An 18,919-nucleotide genomic window follows, 5' to 3' on the forward strand; every position below is an offset into this window, starting at 1 on the left:
AACAGCAGGATGAGGCATAAGCTACTGAAAAACAGATTGGACAAACACAGACTCCTTCTTCAGAGTGTTTAGATACTCTGAAAAATGCCATGCACCTGTGAATTCAGATGTTGGAAATAGTGAATTTAAAACATTGCTTATAATGAGGTGCATAAGTGATGGTTGTGTGTTTAAAATCAGAGGGATAAAACTAAGTTTGAATTTATTTTTTTTAGTTGTTTAAATATCAGTGGAGTATGGAAATACTCTCTGCAATACCAAAATAGAACAAAAAAGTTTGAGGGTATTAGTTCTGCGTGCTTAAAAGAGAGAACGTCTCTGCCGTCTGCAAGCAGGGATTAATATTAAAGACGCTAAGTCATGGTCTTAGGGCCAGGATTACTGCCCGTCATCTGTGCAGTGAGTAGTGTCTCCTAGAACTGTACAGACAGCTTGCTGCATTCCAGTGCAGGTCACAGGAGTTGGAACATGGCTTTGGGAGAGAGCTGTGATCCCCCTAATTGCATCTACAGTTGATTTCCCAAGTTATGGTACAACATTCTGAGAAACAACTTTGAATAAAAAGTGGCAGTCACAGTTATTATTTATTTATTTGTCTGCTTTTTCAGTTTTTTTTTTCTTTCTGAAGTCTGGACCACAACTTATTTGCTTTTTCTACTTATAATAGTTATAGATAGTGTCTGGCTAATAATTATTCAGCTTTGGGGTTTCTAGGAATAGGGAAGAATTGGTCATGGTTTTTAGAGAAGAAGTGGTGTAAAACTGAGAGTTTCATCTTGAGCACATGTGTGGTCCATCAAGTGAATTAGAAAAACCCATTGTTAAAAAGGATATTCGTCCTGTTGTTACCCATTTTTCTTGTGAGTATGTATAGCGCCAGCTCACTGTCTCGGGTTCTGAAAGGTTAAACCCACTTTTTTTTTAAGTGGAAAGGGTGGTGTTTTCCCTCGTGTCAGTGCCCCTGGAGAGCCTGGGGAGGGTCCGAGGTCGGAGCCCGCCTGCAGCACCCTGGTCAGCTCCTCGCCCCCGGCCCCTCCACGGCCGCCTCTGCCCAGCCCCTGGGTGTGGGCCCGGCATTTGGCTTTGGGCGGCCGGCTTTGAAAAGCCTTGTCTTTCTCCCCTGTGTTGATTGCAGAGCCCAGTCACTGAGACAGAGGTTGCACCGAGGTGTAGCTTCCTGAAAAAGGCGATGGCCTGTAAGCTGAGTAACCGTGCGATCCACGGCTGGGGTTGTTGGCGCCTTAATGCTGCCGTGTCTTATGGAGGGTAAGAGAGGGAGGATGTGCCTTTGCTGGCTTCCAAAGTGACAAAAATACTCAGAACAAGGGAAGAAAATAATAATATTGAGGAAAAATAGGGGGGGAAAAGGCAGAAATTTCTAATTCGTGGAAGTAGATTAAGGAAAAAGAACCGAGATGAGGAAGTTGGAAAGAGAGGGAGACAGAGAAATAGCATATAGTGGTGGAGGAGAAAGTTTTCAAGCACGGTTACTTCATAGTCCCCAGAATTGTTAAGAACTGAACCTGAGGCAGCAGGGCAGGCTGGAAGCTGTTTGGGATTGTAAGGAGGTGAGGCAAGTCAGGGAGGTCAGGAGGAAGTTCAGGTCTCAAGAGAGCCAGATGCTGAACTAGAGACTGCTCGCTGCATTATTGCTGTGCCAGGGCTGAGTGCAGCTTTCCAACTCCCTGGAATTGTGGTGTTTGCAACATTAGAATGAGTGAAGTCACCCTCAGTGTTGGCTTTAGCTGAGGAAAAAACAATCCTGACAGCCTGCTCTCAGCGTTGGTGACAATTTGTACTTTGTCACCAAAATATGTACTGCCTGTTTTACATTTGGGTTAGACACACGGTTTGTCTAGATGATGTCTTCCCCAGCGGTTGTTAGTGAATACTGAAGAAACAACTGCAGTGCTGCAGTCATACAGGAAATTATTTTGAGTAATACTGGGTCCATGAGACACTTGGTCACTTCACAGGTTGTGTTTGGATTATTCTTTTCAAGCCCAAGGGCTCAAGTCGTAACGTGTATGAGACTGTACCAGTAACCCCTTCTCATTGTACAAAGGAACTGTTTTCATGCATTACATTTCCTGTTTTTTTTTTTTTTTTCTTAATGTGGCATTAAACCATCAGAAGACCCTTCTCCTTATTTCATAAAAGGTTAGTTTGAGATGTAGGTGAGGGAATATGTTAGAGGGTTGGGGATTTCTGTTAAACTTGTTTGTTCTATGTCAGCTGTAGTATTTCCGGAAACATATAGCCTTGAAAAAGTGGTGTGTAGAATGTGAAGTTTCTTGAGCACAGCAGGTAAAGTCACATCATCTGAGTACAGGCCTTCTTTTAAACATTTATTGGCATACATTTGTCTCCTACAACATCTACAGTTTCACTAGTACTCCACTGTTGTCTTTTAGAAGGTAATGCAAATATTATCAGTTCCTGAAGTAATGTTTATGACTCTGAATACTGTTTTCTGACACAATAGCTAATAATCTTTAATGTCATGTTGGATTTTTGGACTTTTTTTTTTTTTTGTGCTAGGAAGTGGATTTGGAAGAAAGACTTTGCGAGTTGGATCTTAAAAGTGATTCAGATGTTCCTGATGTTCCTCCACCAACAGACAGCACTCCAGAAATCCTCAAGAGAGCTTTGTCAGGCTTGTCTGCCAGGTATGGTAAAACAAAGAGCTCTAAAATTTAATAGCTGGTGGTTAAAATTCTTACAGATTATGTTGCAGTTTTAATTCTTACAAATTGTACTACAGTTTTAAATTTCATATGATAGACATGAAAATTCAAGGATAAATTTTTACTGGATATGATTGATTTATTTATGCTGCAATAGTCCTTTCACTGTAATATTTTTTGCATGTAGCAAAATTTCTAAGTAAACATAGTTTACATAACATTTACATAAACATTTGCCATTGCTCAGTCTGAGCATTGCAATAAAATAGGCCAAAGAGTAGTGATTGGGTGTGAATTACAGAATAATTATTTCTGGGTGTTTTAATAAACTGATTTCCTACACTCGAGGTTAAAAGAGGGGGTTGGTATTTGTGTATAAATGAAAAGATGTGTACATTCTCAAGGTGAGGTTTGCTAGATTTTTGAAACATTTCCACTTCTAAGTAAGTTTCTTTACAGCTAATTACAACATAACTTCTATTTCCATCTTTTTAAAGCAGTGTTTATTTTTTTTCTGCTGTTTCTTTTAAAACCTAGGTTTCTACCTCCAACCTCACTGAAGCTTAATGGCTAGGAAATGTGGGGGAATGTGTATGGATATAGATAGACAGATAATAGACCTGCATATTCATGAAGGCTGTCAGATAGAGTTCCTAGTATATTTTTTTTATACAGTCCCTTTACAACACTTGATCAGTCAAACCCTTTTGGAGCTTGCAAGCTGCATTATGTTTTTTTCACTAATGCAATGAAAGTGCATTTTAGTGATAGATCACATGCCAAAAAACTACCTAGTAAAATGAATGTGTGTATGGTATATACCTTATGCTCAGCAAACAAAGCAATATACAGTGTATGTTTCAGATGCAGCTTGGGTCTTGCAAGAGTCAGAAATATCTCCAATCCACACTATGAGTAAAAATTTCCCAGTCCTTGTAAAAAAAATTGATCTGCAGTAGATATCTTCAATAGCAGTGTGAAATCATAGGTTTTTTCACCTTGCTCCTTTTCTAATCTGTTGTCTGTTTCTGTTGTGATGTCTGTGAGCTATAAACAGATGTAATGTTTCAGGTTTCAAAAGGCATGTTTCTAAACTGCACTAGTTGTGAGCAGAATGTGATGTTCTCTATTGCCGTCACACTGGAAGGAGTGTCTGGTTTCAGAGTTCTCTCATCATGTTAAGAGTTGTGGAAGTCTCCAAATCAGACTTGTTCCAAAGGGCACGGCGATACCTCAAAGCCTGCAACTGAGAGGGGCACGTGAAACCTTTCCTGTTTCACATGCTTGAAATTCTTTATTGGAGTGTTTGCACAAAGGTGTACAAAGGTGCTTTGAGTGAAAAATTAAATGCTCAGTGCTTTATGAACGTGAGATTCAAAATTCTCTGCTGGTTTAGTAGCTGGCAGATCCATCAGAGCTGTTGTTATCATGTGCAACATGAGTGAGTTGCACTGTAACTCTCAGAAATATGTTTTTACTTTGTATTTGAACTTAAATAGTATCTGTAACTTTCTAGCAGAGGGGATGAAATAAAATTTTCAGGTGGCTTCCTAGATTCTGGAGCTTGTCTTACTGAAGTTGTCTTTCCAGTGCTGCACTTGCCAACACCCTCAACATACCATGTGGTATTTTAACATAATTCTTAAAGGAAGCTGAATTCTTCTACAGGACTTTTGCTCACTATGGATATGTCACTAGGAGAAAGCTGCTATTGTGTAGCCCACATCATGGAGGAACAAAAAAACATGTTTTGATGAAGCCTGTCGTGCCTCTGTTCTGATACTTAAGGCAAATCCAATTAGTGGCTGTAGCTGACATTAACCTGCCACTGAGTAACACCCTTGAAAATCAACTTAATAAAGTTGAAGTTTACATTAGAACTGGACTGTGATGCAAAACTAACATTATCCCCTGCATCAGGTGTATCTCCTGATGCAGCAACAAAGCACAAGACTGATACAAAGCAAAACATCAGTAAGAATTTCTTTAGGCCATAGTAGGGGGCTTTGTGTTTAGCAGTAACTTGTGATTAGTTGATTCAGTATACATTTAGAAGAGATGGCCTTACCTTGTGCCAGGGAAGGTTTAGGTTGGATATCAGGAAAATTTTCATTAGGGAAAGGGTTTGTCCATCACTGGAATAAGCTGCCCAGGGAAGTGTTGGAATCACCATCCTGGAGGTATTTAAAAAATGTGTAGATGTGGCACTTAGGGACATGGTTTAGTGGTAGGCCTGGCAGTACTGGGTTAATGGTTGGACTCGATGATCTCAGAAATTTTTTCTAACCTAAACAATTCTACGATTCTGTGGTAACAGAAATTTTTATTCAATTTTCCTTAGGTAGCCACAAATGTCTGCAAAGGTCTACAATGGCAAAAGAGTACAGCTAGTTTGACCCATCATCCCCCATTGTCACATATTCTCCTGTCCTGGTGCCAGTGCTCACAAGAGCACAGGACTGCTTTCAATAGATAACCCTCTGCCCAGCAAAAGAGCTACTTTGCCTCTATGGAAAATTGGTGATCACCTGTCAGGGTTTTTTGTGTGTCTTACTCCTCAAAGAATCGTATGTGTTTTACCTGGCAGCCCTTTTTCATGTGAAAACACAAGCTCTTACATGGCTGGGCCCCCATCAGTCTTGTAATGGGATGTTTTTTGAGGGTCCTGATGTATTTTCACAGCAGCTTCAATACGAGGTTGTGCCATTCAATTGCAAATGACATTTGGTAGGGTGGGAGCAGCATGGGAAAGAAGAAAGATGGCTGATTTTAATTTCTTTTACTATGTATCCTGTTTAGTTGGACAGTTAGTTGATTCTGTGTTTCTTGCTATGTGATTAAACACAAAAAATTTCTGCTACTTCTACTGTTTCTGATACACTTTAATCTCTAGTTAGCAAAGGAAGTGACCTTTATTTTCATTTATAACTGCTTGCTTTTTATTATCTTTTTTTTAATAGATGGAAAAATTGGTGGATTCGTGGAATTCTCAGTCTAGCTATGATTTCTGGTTTTTTTCTGATCATATACCTGGGATCATTTATGCTGATGCTTCTGGTAAGTTTGTTTAAGTACATGCTTCTGGGCAGGAATTGCTTGATCTCTTCATTCATCATGCCTATGACAGCTAGAAGCAAACTGCACAGACAATTCAGAGCAACTCGTCTCTTATTTGTGTGAGTGTAAATATTTTGAAAAACACTGGACACAACTGGAACTTGTGTATTAAGGAGTTCTTATATACTGTTATTATTTTATTTAAAGTAGGAATTAAAGTAGCTCCAAGAAGTTGAATTACTGTTGCCTTACTGAACTACTGTCGTCCATTTCATTGACTGGTTTCTATCTCCTACTATTGCATACTTTGAGTCTGTTTTAAAAAGCAAACAAACAAAAATCAAACCAAAACAAATACCAAAAAACCTTCCAGGATCAAACCCACCACCACCACCAAAAAATTGAAAAAAAAAAAAATTGAGACAGTTTTAAATTTGAGGCTAAGGAAAGCAGGCAACTCTGGTCTGCTGTCTGTGACCAGCACTGAAAGGCTTTTCTCAGGCATGCCTTGTGGCCTTGGGTTTATCTGTAGAGTGGAGCTAGACCTCTTTCCACGGTACAGAGATAAAGTGGATTTTATTTCACTGCATTTCATGAAGTGAAATACTGATGGTGATGATAATAATAACAATAATTGTAATATTCTTCATACATGCTGCATAGCAGGTCAGCCTTTACTGTTTCTTTCCGTCATTTTTATTCCTGGTATTTTTACTGAATAATGGTTTAATTATCTTTCCCAGTCATGGCAAGTAACAGGCAGGAATGTGGTGCTTAAAACACTGAAATTGGTACTTCTAGGTAACTGCTCTGATTTTTTTTTACTCTAAGATTGTTTAACTGTCAAAATGTGCTTTTACTTTTTTCATGTCCTCCTGTGAAAAAATTTTTTGATGGTATTCCTAGAATCATTTAGATTGGGAAAGACCTTTAAGATGATTGAGTCCAACCATTAACCCAGCACTGCCAAACTACCACTAAACCATGTCCCTAGGTGCCACATCTACATGTCTTTTAAATACCTGTGGGGATGGTAACTCAACTGCTGCCCTGGACAGCATCTTTCAATGCTTGACAGCCATTTTGGTGAAAAATGTTTTCCTAATATCCGATCTAAACCTCCCCTGGCACTAGTTGAGGCTGGTTTTTTTCACTTGTTACTTAGAAGAGACTGACCCCTACCTGGCTACAACCTCCTTTCAGGTTGTAGAGAGCAATAAGGTTCCCCTTGAGCCTCCTTTTCTCCAGGCTAAACATCCCCAACTCCCTCAGCTGCTTCTCATCAGACTTGTGCTCCAGATGCTTCACCAGCTCCATTGCCCTTCTCTGGACTCACTTCAGCACCTCAATGTCTTTCTTGTCGTGAGGGGTCCCAGAACTGGACACAGCACTCGAGGTGCAGCCTCACCAGTGCCGAGTACAGGGAGGTGATCACTTCCCCAGTCCTGCTGGCCACACTATTGCTGATAAAAACCAGGATGCCACTGGCCTTCTTGGCCATCTGAGCACACTGCTGGCTCATGTTCTTCAGCTGCTGTCAACCAGCAGGACCCCCAGGTCCTTATCTTCTGGGCAGACTTCCAGTCACTGCCCACAGGCTGTAGCGCTGCATGGGGTTGTTGTGACCAAAGTGCAGGACTTGGCACTTCACCTTCTTGAATCTGTATTTACAACTCTGAGCCCGGCCATCCAGCCAGTTGGGACCTCCCTGATTAGCCAGGACTGCTGATAAATGATGCAAAGTGGCTCAATGAGCACTTACATTCACCTCAGTACCCTTGGGTGCATCCCATCCAGCACCGTAGATATGTGTGTGTCTGTGTGGTGTAACAGGTTGCTGACCATTTCCCCTTGGATTATGGGTGGTTTATTCTGCTCCCTGTCTTCCAGCTCAGGGCACTGGGTACCCAGAAAACAGCTGGCCTTACCATTAAAGGCTGAGGCAAAGGAGGCATTAAGCACCTCAGCCTTTTCCTCATTCTTTGTCATTATGTTCCCCCCCATATCCCACAAAGAATGGAGATTCTCCTTAGACCTTCCTTTGCTTCTGATGTATTTATAGAGGCAATTTTTTATTGTCTTTTATGGCAGTAGCCAGATTAAGTGCTCGTTGTGCTTTGGCCCTTCTAATTTTCTCCCTGCATAATCTCACAACATCCTTGTAGTCATTCTGAGTCACCTCCCTCTTCTTCCAAAGGTCATAAAATCTATTGTCTTGAGAGACTGGAATGCTGTTTCACCAGCATTATGATCTGCGTTAGAGTCTCTACATCTGAATTAGTCTGGTTTATATTTCCTGTTTTCAGATGAATGACATGACAAGCTAGTAATCAGTTGTTTCTTTAGTGGAGGATTTTCTTTTTTGTGTGTGAAGAAACAACAAAAAAAAGCCCTTTTAAAGTGTAGGTGATTGGAGAGATTATTTTCACAATCCTTCCTTTAGTGGTCTGTTACATTTGCAAATGATGATTATGAACAAAAAGGACATAATCAGTTTGCAGGGTGACTTGGTGTATTCATGGTATACTCTGAGATTGCAGTCATGGGCAAAGCTATCAAGACAAAGTAATTTGGTTTTTGTCAACCAAAAAGTAATGAAAGTTAGTATGGAATTCTTCTTCGGTTATACTATAAAGCAAAATCTCTGTCTTTTGATACAATGAATTGTTCATAAAGTTGATATTTGAGACTAGGTAAAAAGGAGAATGGAGGAAAAAAAACCAGTTTTGTTCATGAAATATTTAATTCACTGGAATCAAATAGCTTATATTTACATAAGAGTTATCATGCTAAAACCGGATCTTAATACTGAAAATGCCCAGAGGCTTGTGGGAAGAGTAATCCAGTGAGGTTTGGAGCATGAGCCACGAGACTGCTCTAAAGAGCTGGGAGGTATGTTCTACATTTGCTTGCTGCTCAGGTAACAGGCACAAGCTTCCATACCTTTGGACCCCAGTGCCCTTTTCCACTGTAAGGTGCAATCCCTTAATGTTGCTCTTGCATCTTAAGTTTTATAACGGAGGCCAAGCAGAAGAAAGAGCACGAGACAGGGAAGCTTCAAAATTAACTCACTGAGGTGATGTAAGACTGTTTCAATCTGTGTTCACACATTGAGCAAGATGAACTGTATTAATGAATGCAGGTGGTAAGAGAATGCTGCAAAACCTTGCATGCTGACACGTGCCATCAGTGTGGGAAGGTTCTTACTCCTGCCCCTGCACGGGATTAGCAATGGCCTGTGTTTGGCAATACCATGTAACTGGATAGGGTGATCTGCTTGGTGAATGTGGATTGGACAAAACTGGCAGAGTGCTTTTGAAGCCCAAAGACATGAGAGGACATACAGCCAGACTAGTGCAGGTGAAGCAGGGAAGTGGTGAGATCAGCAAAACAAAATGAGGGCCGTGGAGGGTGTGACATTCAGACCTGGGTTAGATGAGCTTTGCCTCTAATCATAAATCCTAATTGCCCCTAATGAGATGCTTGCAAGTGAAAGACCTGGCTGCCCAAGGTGTGTTGCACAGCTAGTTTTTTCCATTGGGCCTAGAAAATATTCCTCACATTAAATGTAAAGATAAAACTTAGCCAAGAGAAACAGGAGAGCCTTCTTTACAGGCAGCACCCCTGACCTGCTGCTGTCAAACTATTTTAATGAAAAAAAATCAGGAGCCTTTCTTTGTTTCACAAGTATATTCTTGCAGCTAGCCCAATGTGGGGGTTTTCTCATCATGCATAGTGGTTTGGAGATTTTTTTTTAATTTTAAATGGAGCTTTAGTTTTTCTTGTATTTGCTTTGAATTTGTTTTCTGAGTGGAATTTCAGTTCAGAATAATGTCTCTCTTTAATGCAGGCTGCATTGCTACTCACTGTCTGTAAGAAACAACTGCAGCGTATTTACATAGTTTTTTATTTCTCTTATCTTAGGTCTTAAGCATCCAAGTGAAGTGTTATCATGAAATCATTACTATTGGTTACAGAGTCTACCACTCCTATGACTTACCATGGTTTAGATCCCTCAGCTGGTGAGTAGCAAGCAAGAATTTCAGTAAGTCAGGATGTGAAACTTAAATCTTCATCTTCTTCATATCCTGTTGTGGTGGAATAATAGCTTTGTGGGCCATGTGTGGACATAAAACTTGACATCTCTCTCTAATACAGAATTCTGTAGTTGTGTTCCACCTGTGAATTGGGACAAGTCAGTTGGCCTTTTATTACTTCCAATTTTTTCCTTGTTATAAATACGTATATATGTAAACATATATGTTTGCTTTCATTTATGCTTTAAGTCAGAATTGAGCTTGTAGAAACTAAAAGTGTGCATAGTCAGAAAACTACCTGATGTGTGTTACCTGAACTGCTTTGAATTTTTTTTTGGCTGTTAACCTTGCACAAGAAATTAATAGAACAGGTGTCTTAAAGGCTCCTCTTCACACACAGAGAGAATTAAAATAATTGCACACAAGTTCTAAATCCTTTCCAGTCATGCACTTAATCATAGGACTGCATAAATACAGTGTTGGGGGAATCTTCTGAAAGCTAGAAGATGAGATTAATTTTTATGGCAAATCCTGAACTCCTGTGAAATGTCCAGTTTGTATAGGACTGGATAGAAATGGGGAAATCAACTCTTCTGAGTTCTGGGAGGAGAAATAAAGGCTTTTATTAGTCAGTGTTATGGGAAGGTGTTGGGCACATGTAGTCTTTAAGGTGCTTAAGGAGATAATTCCTTAGACATGACCTGTGTTGTGTTGCCTTGGTTTTGTGTCATGTCAGGTTTTTTAAGGAATTGAAATGTCTAGGTTATTCCCTGTCTCTTGTCATTTTGCCTCTTCACTTCTAGAAGCAACTTTACTTTGCAATCATACACGAATGATTCTGCAGTCCTGCCAAAATTTTTAGAGGAGGAAATGTGCACTCTACCACTTATTCTACTTTGGCACTTCACCAATGTCACTTTCTTATGTGGAGCTCAAAATCTACTCTTCTGCACTGCCACACTAGTTAACATCAAAGCTCCTCTCAGTCTAACATCTTGCCACTGATACTAAATACTAAGACACTTCAATGAGACGAGAGAATCCTGTTAATAGTTTGAACATGGACTGCATTTTCTAGTTAGTTGATGGATTTAATGCTGTAAGATTACTGCTCAATCAAGAAAGCTAAAAGGCAGAGTGCATGGTGGAGAGGAGCAGGAGATGCATCAGAAACTCTTTCAGATGACAATCCTCAGGCCAGATGGCAAGAGCATAATTGTATTGAGATCCTCAAGCCCCATGTTGGATTCACTGTCATATAACCTCAGAGGATTCATTTTGCAAGTATCTTTTTTCCAGTTTCCAAGGCAGAAATCACAAACTACCCTTTTTAGGATACAGGAAAAGAATATGCAGGACTGCTTGTGTCAATATTGATGGCAGATACTTGTTCTCTACTTTTAGAATATTTGAAATGGACTTGCATATATGTGGAGTATCCAATGCCATAGTTAAGGATGAAAAGAATTTTCCAACTGCATTCTGAAAAATGTGTTTGTTTTTCTAGTGTCATTGCTTTAGAAGAAATAAATTACAAAAATTGGCTTGTCGGAGGAGACACTGACCCTTAAAACTGGATTTATACTTGAATTTTGGTTTTGTCACATGTCTTTTCTACCCTTCTGATTTTTATTTTGTGTGATCTTTTCTGTTGTGGGTTTTTTGTTGGTTTTGTTTGTGGTTTTGGTTTCTTTGGTTTTTTTTTTTAAGAATTGCACTTAGTGCATATTATTAAAATAACTGTTAACTGTTGCATATTGCAGGTACTTTTTGCTGTGTGTGAACTACTTCTTTTACGGAGAGACTGTAGCTGATTACTTCGCTACATTTGTGCAAAGAAGAGAACAGCTACAATTCCTCATTCGTTACCACAGGTTTATATCTTTTGCACTGTATTTAACAGGTAAGTGTAGGAAATCACAAAAATGAAAGAACTTTGTGCTGCATTTGTGTCTATACTTATTTAATTTAAAAATATGTATAGTTGCTTCCTATCTTTATGCACTTCCAGCTTCTCTTTCCTCATAATGTCCAAGGAAATTACGTGTTTGTGGTTCCATTTTTTCTGCGAAAAGATGAATTTTGTGTTCACCAAGAAGAAGAAAGCAGCCTAAACAAGTAGATGATCTTGAGAAAGTTGAGCTAATAGTGCTGAAGAGAAGTTGGTAAACAGTGGCCTTGATCACTGAAGAACTGGGGCTCAGTACCTGAATATGTGAACACTATTTCAGCAGACTGTGGAGATGACTTGTATGTGTGTAATTGCTGTGCTGTGTTGATGCTTTTCTGTACAAGTGTTCTGCGAGGTCTACAGTAATAGGATTTACTAATATATTTTAAACTGATTAGTCAAAATGCCTGAGTCTTAGCTTTGTCTGCAAGACATTCAGATACTTGCCTTATGGATAGATTTCTGCCCTGTCCAAAGAAAGACTCTTTAAAAGCCTCCTCTCTAGGAAGAAGAGACATAAACTGGCACTCTCGTGGGGTATTGCTTTGTGAACATGTAAATGTAGTCCACAGTGTTTTCAGCAATGCAGTTACTATTACTTTAGCATAAAAGTAAATCAACTGAAGACTCAGATTGGCTTAAGGGACAGGGGACTGCTATGGTACAAATACTTAAAAACTGTAGTGAGAAACCTGGTCTTTGATGAACTCTCAGTCTGTCTACTGTTGTGGTGTTTTTTTTTTAAACTAAAGAAAAATTCTACTCAGTGCTTAGATCACACACTTGAAACCAGCTTTGCAGAACCTGACCTTTTTCAGCTGGCTTGAGGAAACTAACTTAACTAATGCCTCATGACCCAGTGAGGGGAGACATGAGGCAAGCTAGTCATGAGCAAAAGCAGGAGGCAGAGTGTAATTTGCCCTCTGGCACACTAGGATTGAGGAGTTACTAAGGCTCTATCCCCAGGGTTTAGGGTCTTTTGAGGGCCTCTGACCCCTGCTGGCACAGGAAGTTGCCATAGGAGAGAAGAGGTGCTCTATTAGCCACCCAGAAAGTTTCTTTTGGTCAGCTGAATTCTCCAACACCTGCACTTCACGCTTGTGTTGCATATGACTGTGTGCCTGTCTGGGGAAAAGGGGCAAGCTGGTCCTCTTCCTTCTGTTTATTTCTATTAATTATTTAAAACCATTTTTTTGACCTGGCTTTTGAGTGGTTTTTAAAAGTGATGACCTCTTCCACTAAAAATGGTATCCACGATGAGACCTTGTATGTACTGAGATGAATGTTCTTTACTGATGGTAGCTAAATCTGTGTTAACTAAATCATAATCTTATATGAGAATAATTCTATATGTACACTTAACTGAATATAAGCAAACGCTCCTAGCAGCAGAGGAATTAAAAACTGCTTCAAAGGAAGAGAATTACTGGTATATCACAGTTCAGTGTCATTGCATATAAGATGGTACAAACTACACTTGCTTTGTTTTACAGGATTCTGCATGTTTGTTTTGAGTTTAGTGAAGAAACATTATCGTCTGCAGTTTTACATGGTGTGTATTACCCACTTTGCCGTGGTCATTCACGTTATGAATGTCACTAGAAACAGTCATGTCCCTGTGTTCATAAACTAGTTTGGAAGAGAGGTGTGGAAAATGTGCTTAAATTGACAGTACCATGAAATCAAATGTTGTTGGAACGTTTGGTATCTGTTCACTCTGCAGATTATTATTATTATTATTGTATCATGGGATGTGGCCTTTCAGTCAGTACAATCTGTCCTTGGTGAGGCCTTGTGTGTGTACAGCATGATACGTTTCCCTTAGTGATAGGCTGATACTGAAGAGATTCCTAGAGAAAGGGGTGTGCATCTCCCTCCCAGGTCTGAAGCCAAACAGTTCAGGGCAGTGTGGGAAGTGGTTCTTGTGACTCAAGTGTTACTTTGTAGAGGCCCCGCTGAAGTACTATGAAGGGAACTTCATCTTAACCCCTGTGTGGAAGATTTATTCTGTGATACTTCACAGCTGCTCTGGTCTTCTGCTCTGTTGTATTTCAGTAGATCATTGGTCTGTTAGAAGAAACCAGCATTCTCATCTCTTGTGTTTGTCCATCTAATAAACAACATAGTAGCTAATCAAGAGCATGAACCCTTTTTTAATATGTATCTTATAGGTCAAAACCTAATTTTATAACATTACAGGTTAAAAACAAACAAACAAACAAAAAATTACCTTAAACAAACTCAAAACACCCCATTGACACCATTCCCACTCCCACTTCTATATTGGAATGACTAGAAGCCACGATGAAACAGTAATGTGGTACAGCTCCTGTCTTTAAAGAACTTGAGCAATCAGGGCATTGCACAACCTTAAAGATTTCCTAAAGCTCTGGGGATGCAGTTAACCCCTCTGTTTCTACACTGCTTTAGGTAGCATTTTACCATTGAGGATCCCTAATTCTAGACTAGGACTTTACTGGGCCCTGTATGAACATGGAAAAAAATCTTTTACTCAAAATAATGTACCCTGTTTGTGGGGGAACTTCCCTGTCAGGGAGATGCAGTTTTTCTAGAAGATGTAGTCTTTACCTTCTTTTCCATGATTTTTTTTCCCCTTTTTCCTTTCTTGGAAAGAAGGTAGAAAAAGTCTGGTGTCAGTCATACAACTTGGTGTCTGCCAAGAAAACATTAAAGTGTGACTACCTAAGAATTGCAATAAAACAGAGGGAAGCCATGTATCCATGGTGTGGCAGCACAATTTTTGGACAGACAAGGAAAGTCTATCCCATCCCTGGAAGTGTTCAAGCAGTCTGGATAGGCCCCCAAGCAGTGTGGTCTAGTGGAAGGTGTCCCTGCCCATGGTGGGGGGGGTTGGAACTAAGTGATCTTTAAGGTCCCTTCCAACTCCAATCATTCTGTGATTCTCATAGAGTAGCCACTTAGTTTTATGTGGTATTCCATTATCACTGTACAAATACTAAAAATTTAGCAGCAGAGCTCCTTTAATTAACCAGCAGGTAATACTTTCAGAAACCTTTAGTAATTTCTTGTACCCTTCCTTTCAGCATTCTCAAGTTTGTCTTATCTGGAAATAGAGTCTGGCTGCCATGGGAAAACACACGTGATAAGAGAATTAAAGAAGTAGGATATTAAGAGTGTTAAATGGCCCAGACTTTGAGTGCTTAAATTTGGTATATCATAGAAAAACTACCAGTTCTTGATTTAAGTGTTTGGAAAGTAAAATCTACTGTAGAATCTTTACTGGTGAACTGTTTGGAAACTACTTTGTTGCACGCTGGTGCTACAGATTACATACCAAGTATGTACAGTAATACTGAGGAAAATGACTGTTTAAATGACTGTGCACTTAGAAACTAACACTTCATTTTCACTAATCCTGAGAATTTTCATGTTTCGTAAGAGTATTCTGTTATGAAAGGTATCCACATCCATGTAACGTGACTCTTTCATGAGTAATTCATTGCCATTTTATTGTTACAGTTCTAACATGTCTGTTATATGTATATACAGAATATCACACTGCTTATATTTCTTTGCTGCTTTCATGCTGAAGATGTATGTCTTATTAAATCAGGTGTTAAACCGCACGTTAAAAAATTCTGGGTGGAGGTAAGTGATGGGGAAACCTGCTAAAGTTTCACTGCTTGCTTCAGAAAGCCAGCTAACTTGTGATATACTGTATGCACACATCTCTTGCATTATCACCAGAACTGATCTTCCCTGTGAGCTCCTAAATAGCTCCTCTAGCTGACACGCCAGTATTTATCCAGGTGTATGGGTCGGTGTTTTCACTAACTGTTGTGTTGTTGCATTGTTAACAGTTCGCATGGACTCATGTCACTTTGCTGATCACTGTAACTCAATCTCATCTTGTCATCCAAAATCTCTTTGAAGGCATGATCTGGTAAGGGGACAGTAATAAACTGGTTTGTAACTCTATTGCATTGAAAGGTTGGTTCTTTTACATAGATCTGGTTAGGGAATAATCGAGGGAACAGTTAAAGCAGTACAAATTAAAGGAGCATTAACGTCTGCTTGGAAGGGGAGTCGAAGGAATTGGGAGCAATGAGGTAAAGGATACAGAAGAGGAAGCAGCAACCTCTTTAGACTGACAGACACAAGTAGGATGATTTCAAACAACCGCTTCATTTACTTGCAAGGAGTAGTGTTGATTGCATGCTTGGTCAAATAGGTTCTGCAGCATTTTGCTGAATGGATGAATATCCAGCAATTCTTTTTCAATTACTTGGGAGCTTCAGGTTGCTCAGAGCTATTGAAGATGGACCATTTAATTTGAAAGCCTCAATCTGGCCACCTTCCCTACAGCCTTCCCTGTTCAAATAAATTCAGAGTACTTAAAATATTTTAAGAGTTTTAATCTTGGTTATTGCTGGGTCATCTTAGTGCCTCATTTCCAGTGATACATTAAGTTCTGGCAATGCAGTTAAACTTGATTACTTAAAACCACTCTTCAAAGAGAGGGTATGTTTCCTTGCACTTCTTCAGGGACAAGGTAAATTTCAAGTTGGGAAACAAGGAACAAGCACATGAAGGATGTGCTTTGTGTTCTTCTGAGGACATAATGCTGCATGTTCTCCTTTTTGTTTTCCTGATATATGAACATGTGAGGAGATTATTGCAGACAAGGTTGTGTAGTTAGAAAGAAAGCCCAAAGCCTTTGACAAAGTTTGTATATAGAAATTCTTTTCATAGTAATCATGTTCATGTGCCAAAAACTGAACATATTTGCCTTGCTAACCTAGTATTTCTTATTGCTACTCTTACTAGGTAGTTTGGCAGATGGTCACAAAATCTGATTTTTAGCTTATTAATACATCCCTGCTTTGAAAAGGGGGAAAAAAAGCTTAATGGACTTGAACAACAAATTCAGAAGCAGTCTGCATGCAAAGAACACTTAAAAAGCTAACACAGGCTGCTCCAAACTCACAGGGGTGGGGGGAAAGGAAAACTAATTTTTTATGTATTTAGCTATCATTTAAACTTTTTAAGGAATTTGCTTGTTTTGATGTTATCAGAAACATTAGCACGTTTATATCTATTGATTTCTTCTTAACTGTGGTACCCGTCTTCAAGCCTGATAGGAAAAAAACAGCCTGTTCTTGTTTTAACTCATGCACCAAAATAATATTTTTAACTTGAACTAACATGGATCTGTAATGATCTTGTTTGGCTGAAGACTAAAACCAGTATAGCTAAATATGCTGCTCATGGGGGAACAAGGTGAACACATTATGAAACATAACTCCTTCTAAATACTACAGAAAAATTCCCCAGAAGGAAATGCTGCTGTTTGAATTTCTGTTCTGTGTTTAGGTTCAGGCAGCTTTTCTTTCTCTCCATGAAACTTCTAATATCTTTCTCTAGGTTTCTGGTTCCAATTTCAAGTGTTATCTGCAATGATATTACTGCTTACATTTTTGGGTTCTTCTTTGGCAGAACTCCATTAATTAAGGTAGGTACTTAGGTGCTTCCTCACTAACAAGTTTTTACAATTTATAGCAATTTTGTTTCTTGTATTAAATGTATTAATACGTCATACTGAGCTGCATGATGCACACCTTTACTAAAAAAGCCCAAATTGACTACCCTCTTCCTGAAGATTTGTAAATGGAAACTGGGATTAATGTGAATGTAATATTGGCATTACAGGTAGTACAGTTCTAGTCTATTGCATCACTATTTATAATCACATTCTTTTTGGATTTCCTGTGCAGGTTTCACTGCATGCTTACTGCACAGAAACTAATTTGAAATAAGCCACTAGGGCATATATACCTGTTCTTCATTTGGTCTCATTGATGTAGCACTGTGAAGGGCTCAAGCATTAATCTTCCTATTCTAGTAGAATATGCAAGACCCCACAGAAACCTGTGAATTATTATTTTGATGATGTTGCCATGTTAAGTTTTGGGTATTTTAAGTTTTGGGTATTTAGTTGGTTCTGATATTAAACTGCTCCTAAATTGAAAATGTGATAGCATTTGGTGAAGAAAATAGCTTGCTACACTGGTCTCCCTAGTTATTTTCTGTATTAATTAGCCAGGCTGTATGCAGGAAGCTGGTGTGTCCTGAGGAGTGTCCTCAGCAGTAGTTGTGTCAGGCTTCTGGCACTATCTAAATGGGCACTTGCTTGCAGAGGTCTCCACAGAGCCAAGATATGCTCCTGCAGCTTTTCCAGTCTTCTGCTTGAAAGGAGCTCAGCTGCTTAGTCTGGGTCAGGTGCAGCCAGAGGCCAGCAGCAGCCTCCAGAGGCAGCAACACATGGGATGGGAACTCTCCCTTCCCACAGGCTGCACAGTGGCACCAAACTGTGGCTCTTTCCCTCCTTGCCTGGGACAGGTCCTAGACATACTCCTTTATCACAGGCAGCAGCTGCAGCTGCTGACATCCAGTTATTCCCCACATCCCTTTGAAAAACCACGTAGGAGCATAATTGTCACAAACAAGATCAAGAAATAGAGTAAAAAAGGGTTCAGTGATGCAACTGATGGACTAATTCTCTTTTGTGCCTAGCTGTCTCCCAAGAAGACCTGGGAAGGGTTCATTGGAGGCTTCTTTTCCACTGTCGTATTTGGATTTATTGTAAGTAACCACAGGACATTCATAGAACCATAAAATGGTTGTGGTTGGAAGGGACCTTAATGATCATCCTGTTCCAACCCTCCTGCCACAGGCAGGGGCACCTTCCACTTCCATCCAACCTGACCTTGAACATTTCTGGGGGTGGAAATTTCCTTGTATAGATTCAGTCTTTGTATTTTTACTTGAAGTAAGATTACTGATAAATTCGGTCATCTCAAACTGCTGAAAGCCTAGGAGTTAGAGGGTTTTTGGCTAGAGAATTCTGCCAATTCATAACTAGCTGGAAAGGGTAGGCAAGGCTTGCACCTCTCCTAAACAGGTTATATTGACCATTTTCTGCCATTATTGTTACTATATCTGGAATAGTTTTATCTGTGAGTTGCATCCCTATTTTGAAATTGAAGTTTATTGATAGTATCATTTATGCTTTGCAAAGTAGTACTTTTGTATTACATACTTTATAAAGGCATTTCTCCTGGAAAGCAGCTTACACTGATGATATGCATAGAAGATAATAACAGCATAAGTAACTGTTGCGATAACACCAAAATCAGCAATAACAG

The 18,919-nt window shown here is 39.5% G+C and overlaps 1 protein-coding gene across 1 annotated transcript in view; it reads left to right on the top strand.

The window, feature by feature from the left end:
* CDS1 (CDP-diacylglycerol synthase 1) overlaps positions 1-18,919 on the top strand; it is a 32,734-nt gene that overhangs the window by 6,650 nt on the left and 7,165 nt on the right. Inside the window, exons 2-9 of the mRNA XM_029959576.1 lie at positions 2,542-2,669; positions 5,648-5,744; positions 9,669-9,766; positions 11,545-11,684; positions 13,226-13,284; positions 15,575-15,657; positions 17,139-17,226; positions 18,288-18,356. Coding sequence (XP_029815436.1) covers positions 2,542-2,669; positions 5,648-5,744; positions 9,669-9,766; positions 11,545-11,684; positions 13,226-13,284; positions 15,575-15,657; positions 17,139-17,226; positions 18,288-18,356 — 762 coding nt within the window. The remainder of the gene's footprint in view (positions 1-2,541; positions 2,670-5,647; positions 5,745-9,668; positions 9,767-11,544; positions 11,685-13,225; positions 13,285-15,574; positions 15,658-17,138; positions 17,227-18,287; positions 18,357-18,919) is intronic.

This window comes from Manacus vitellinus, unplaced genomic scaffold (genome assembly GCF_001715985.3).
Source record: "Manacus vitellinus isolate BGI_N305 unplaced genomic scaffold, ASM171598v3 scaffold_0_pilon, whole genome shotgun sequence".
NCBI lineage: Eukaryota > Metazoa > Chordata > Aves > Passeriformes > Pipridae > Manacus > Manacus vitellinus.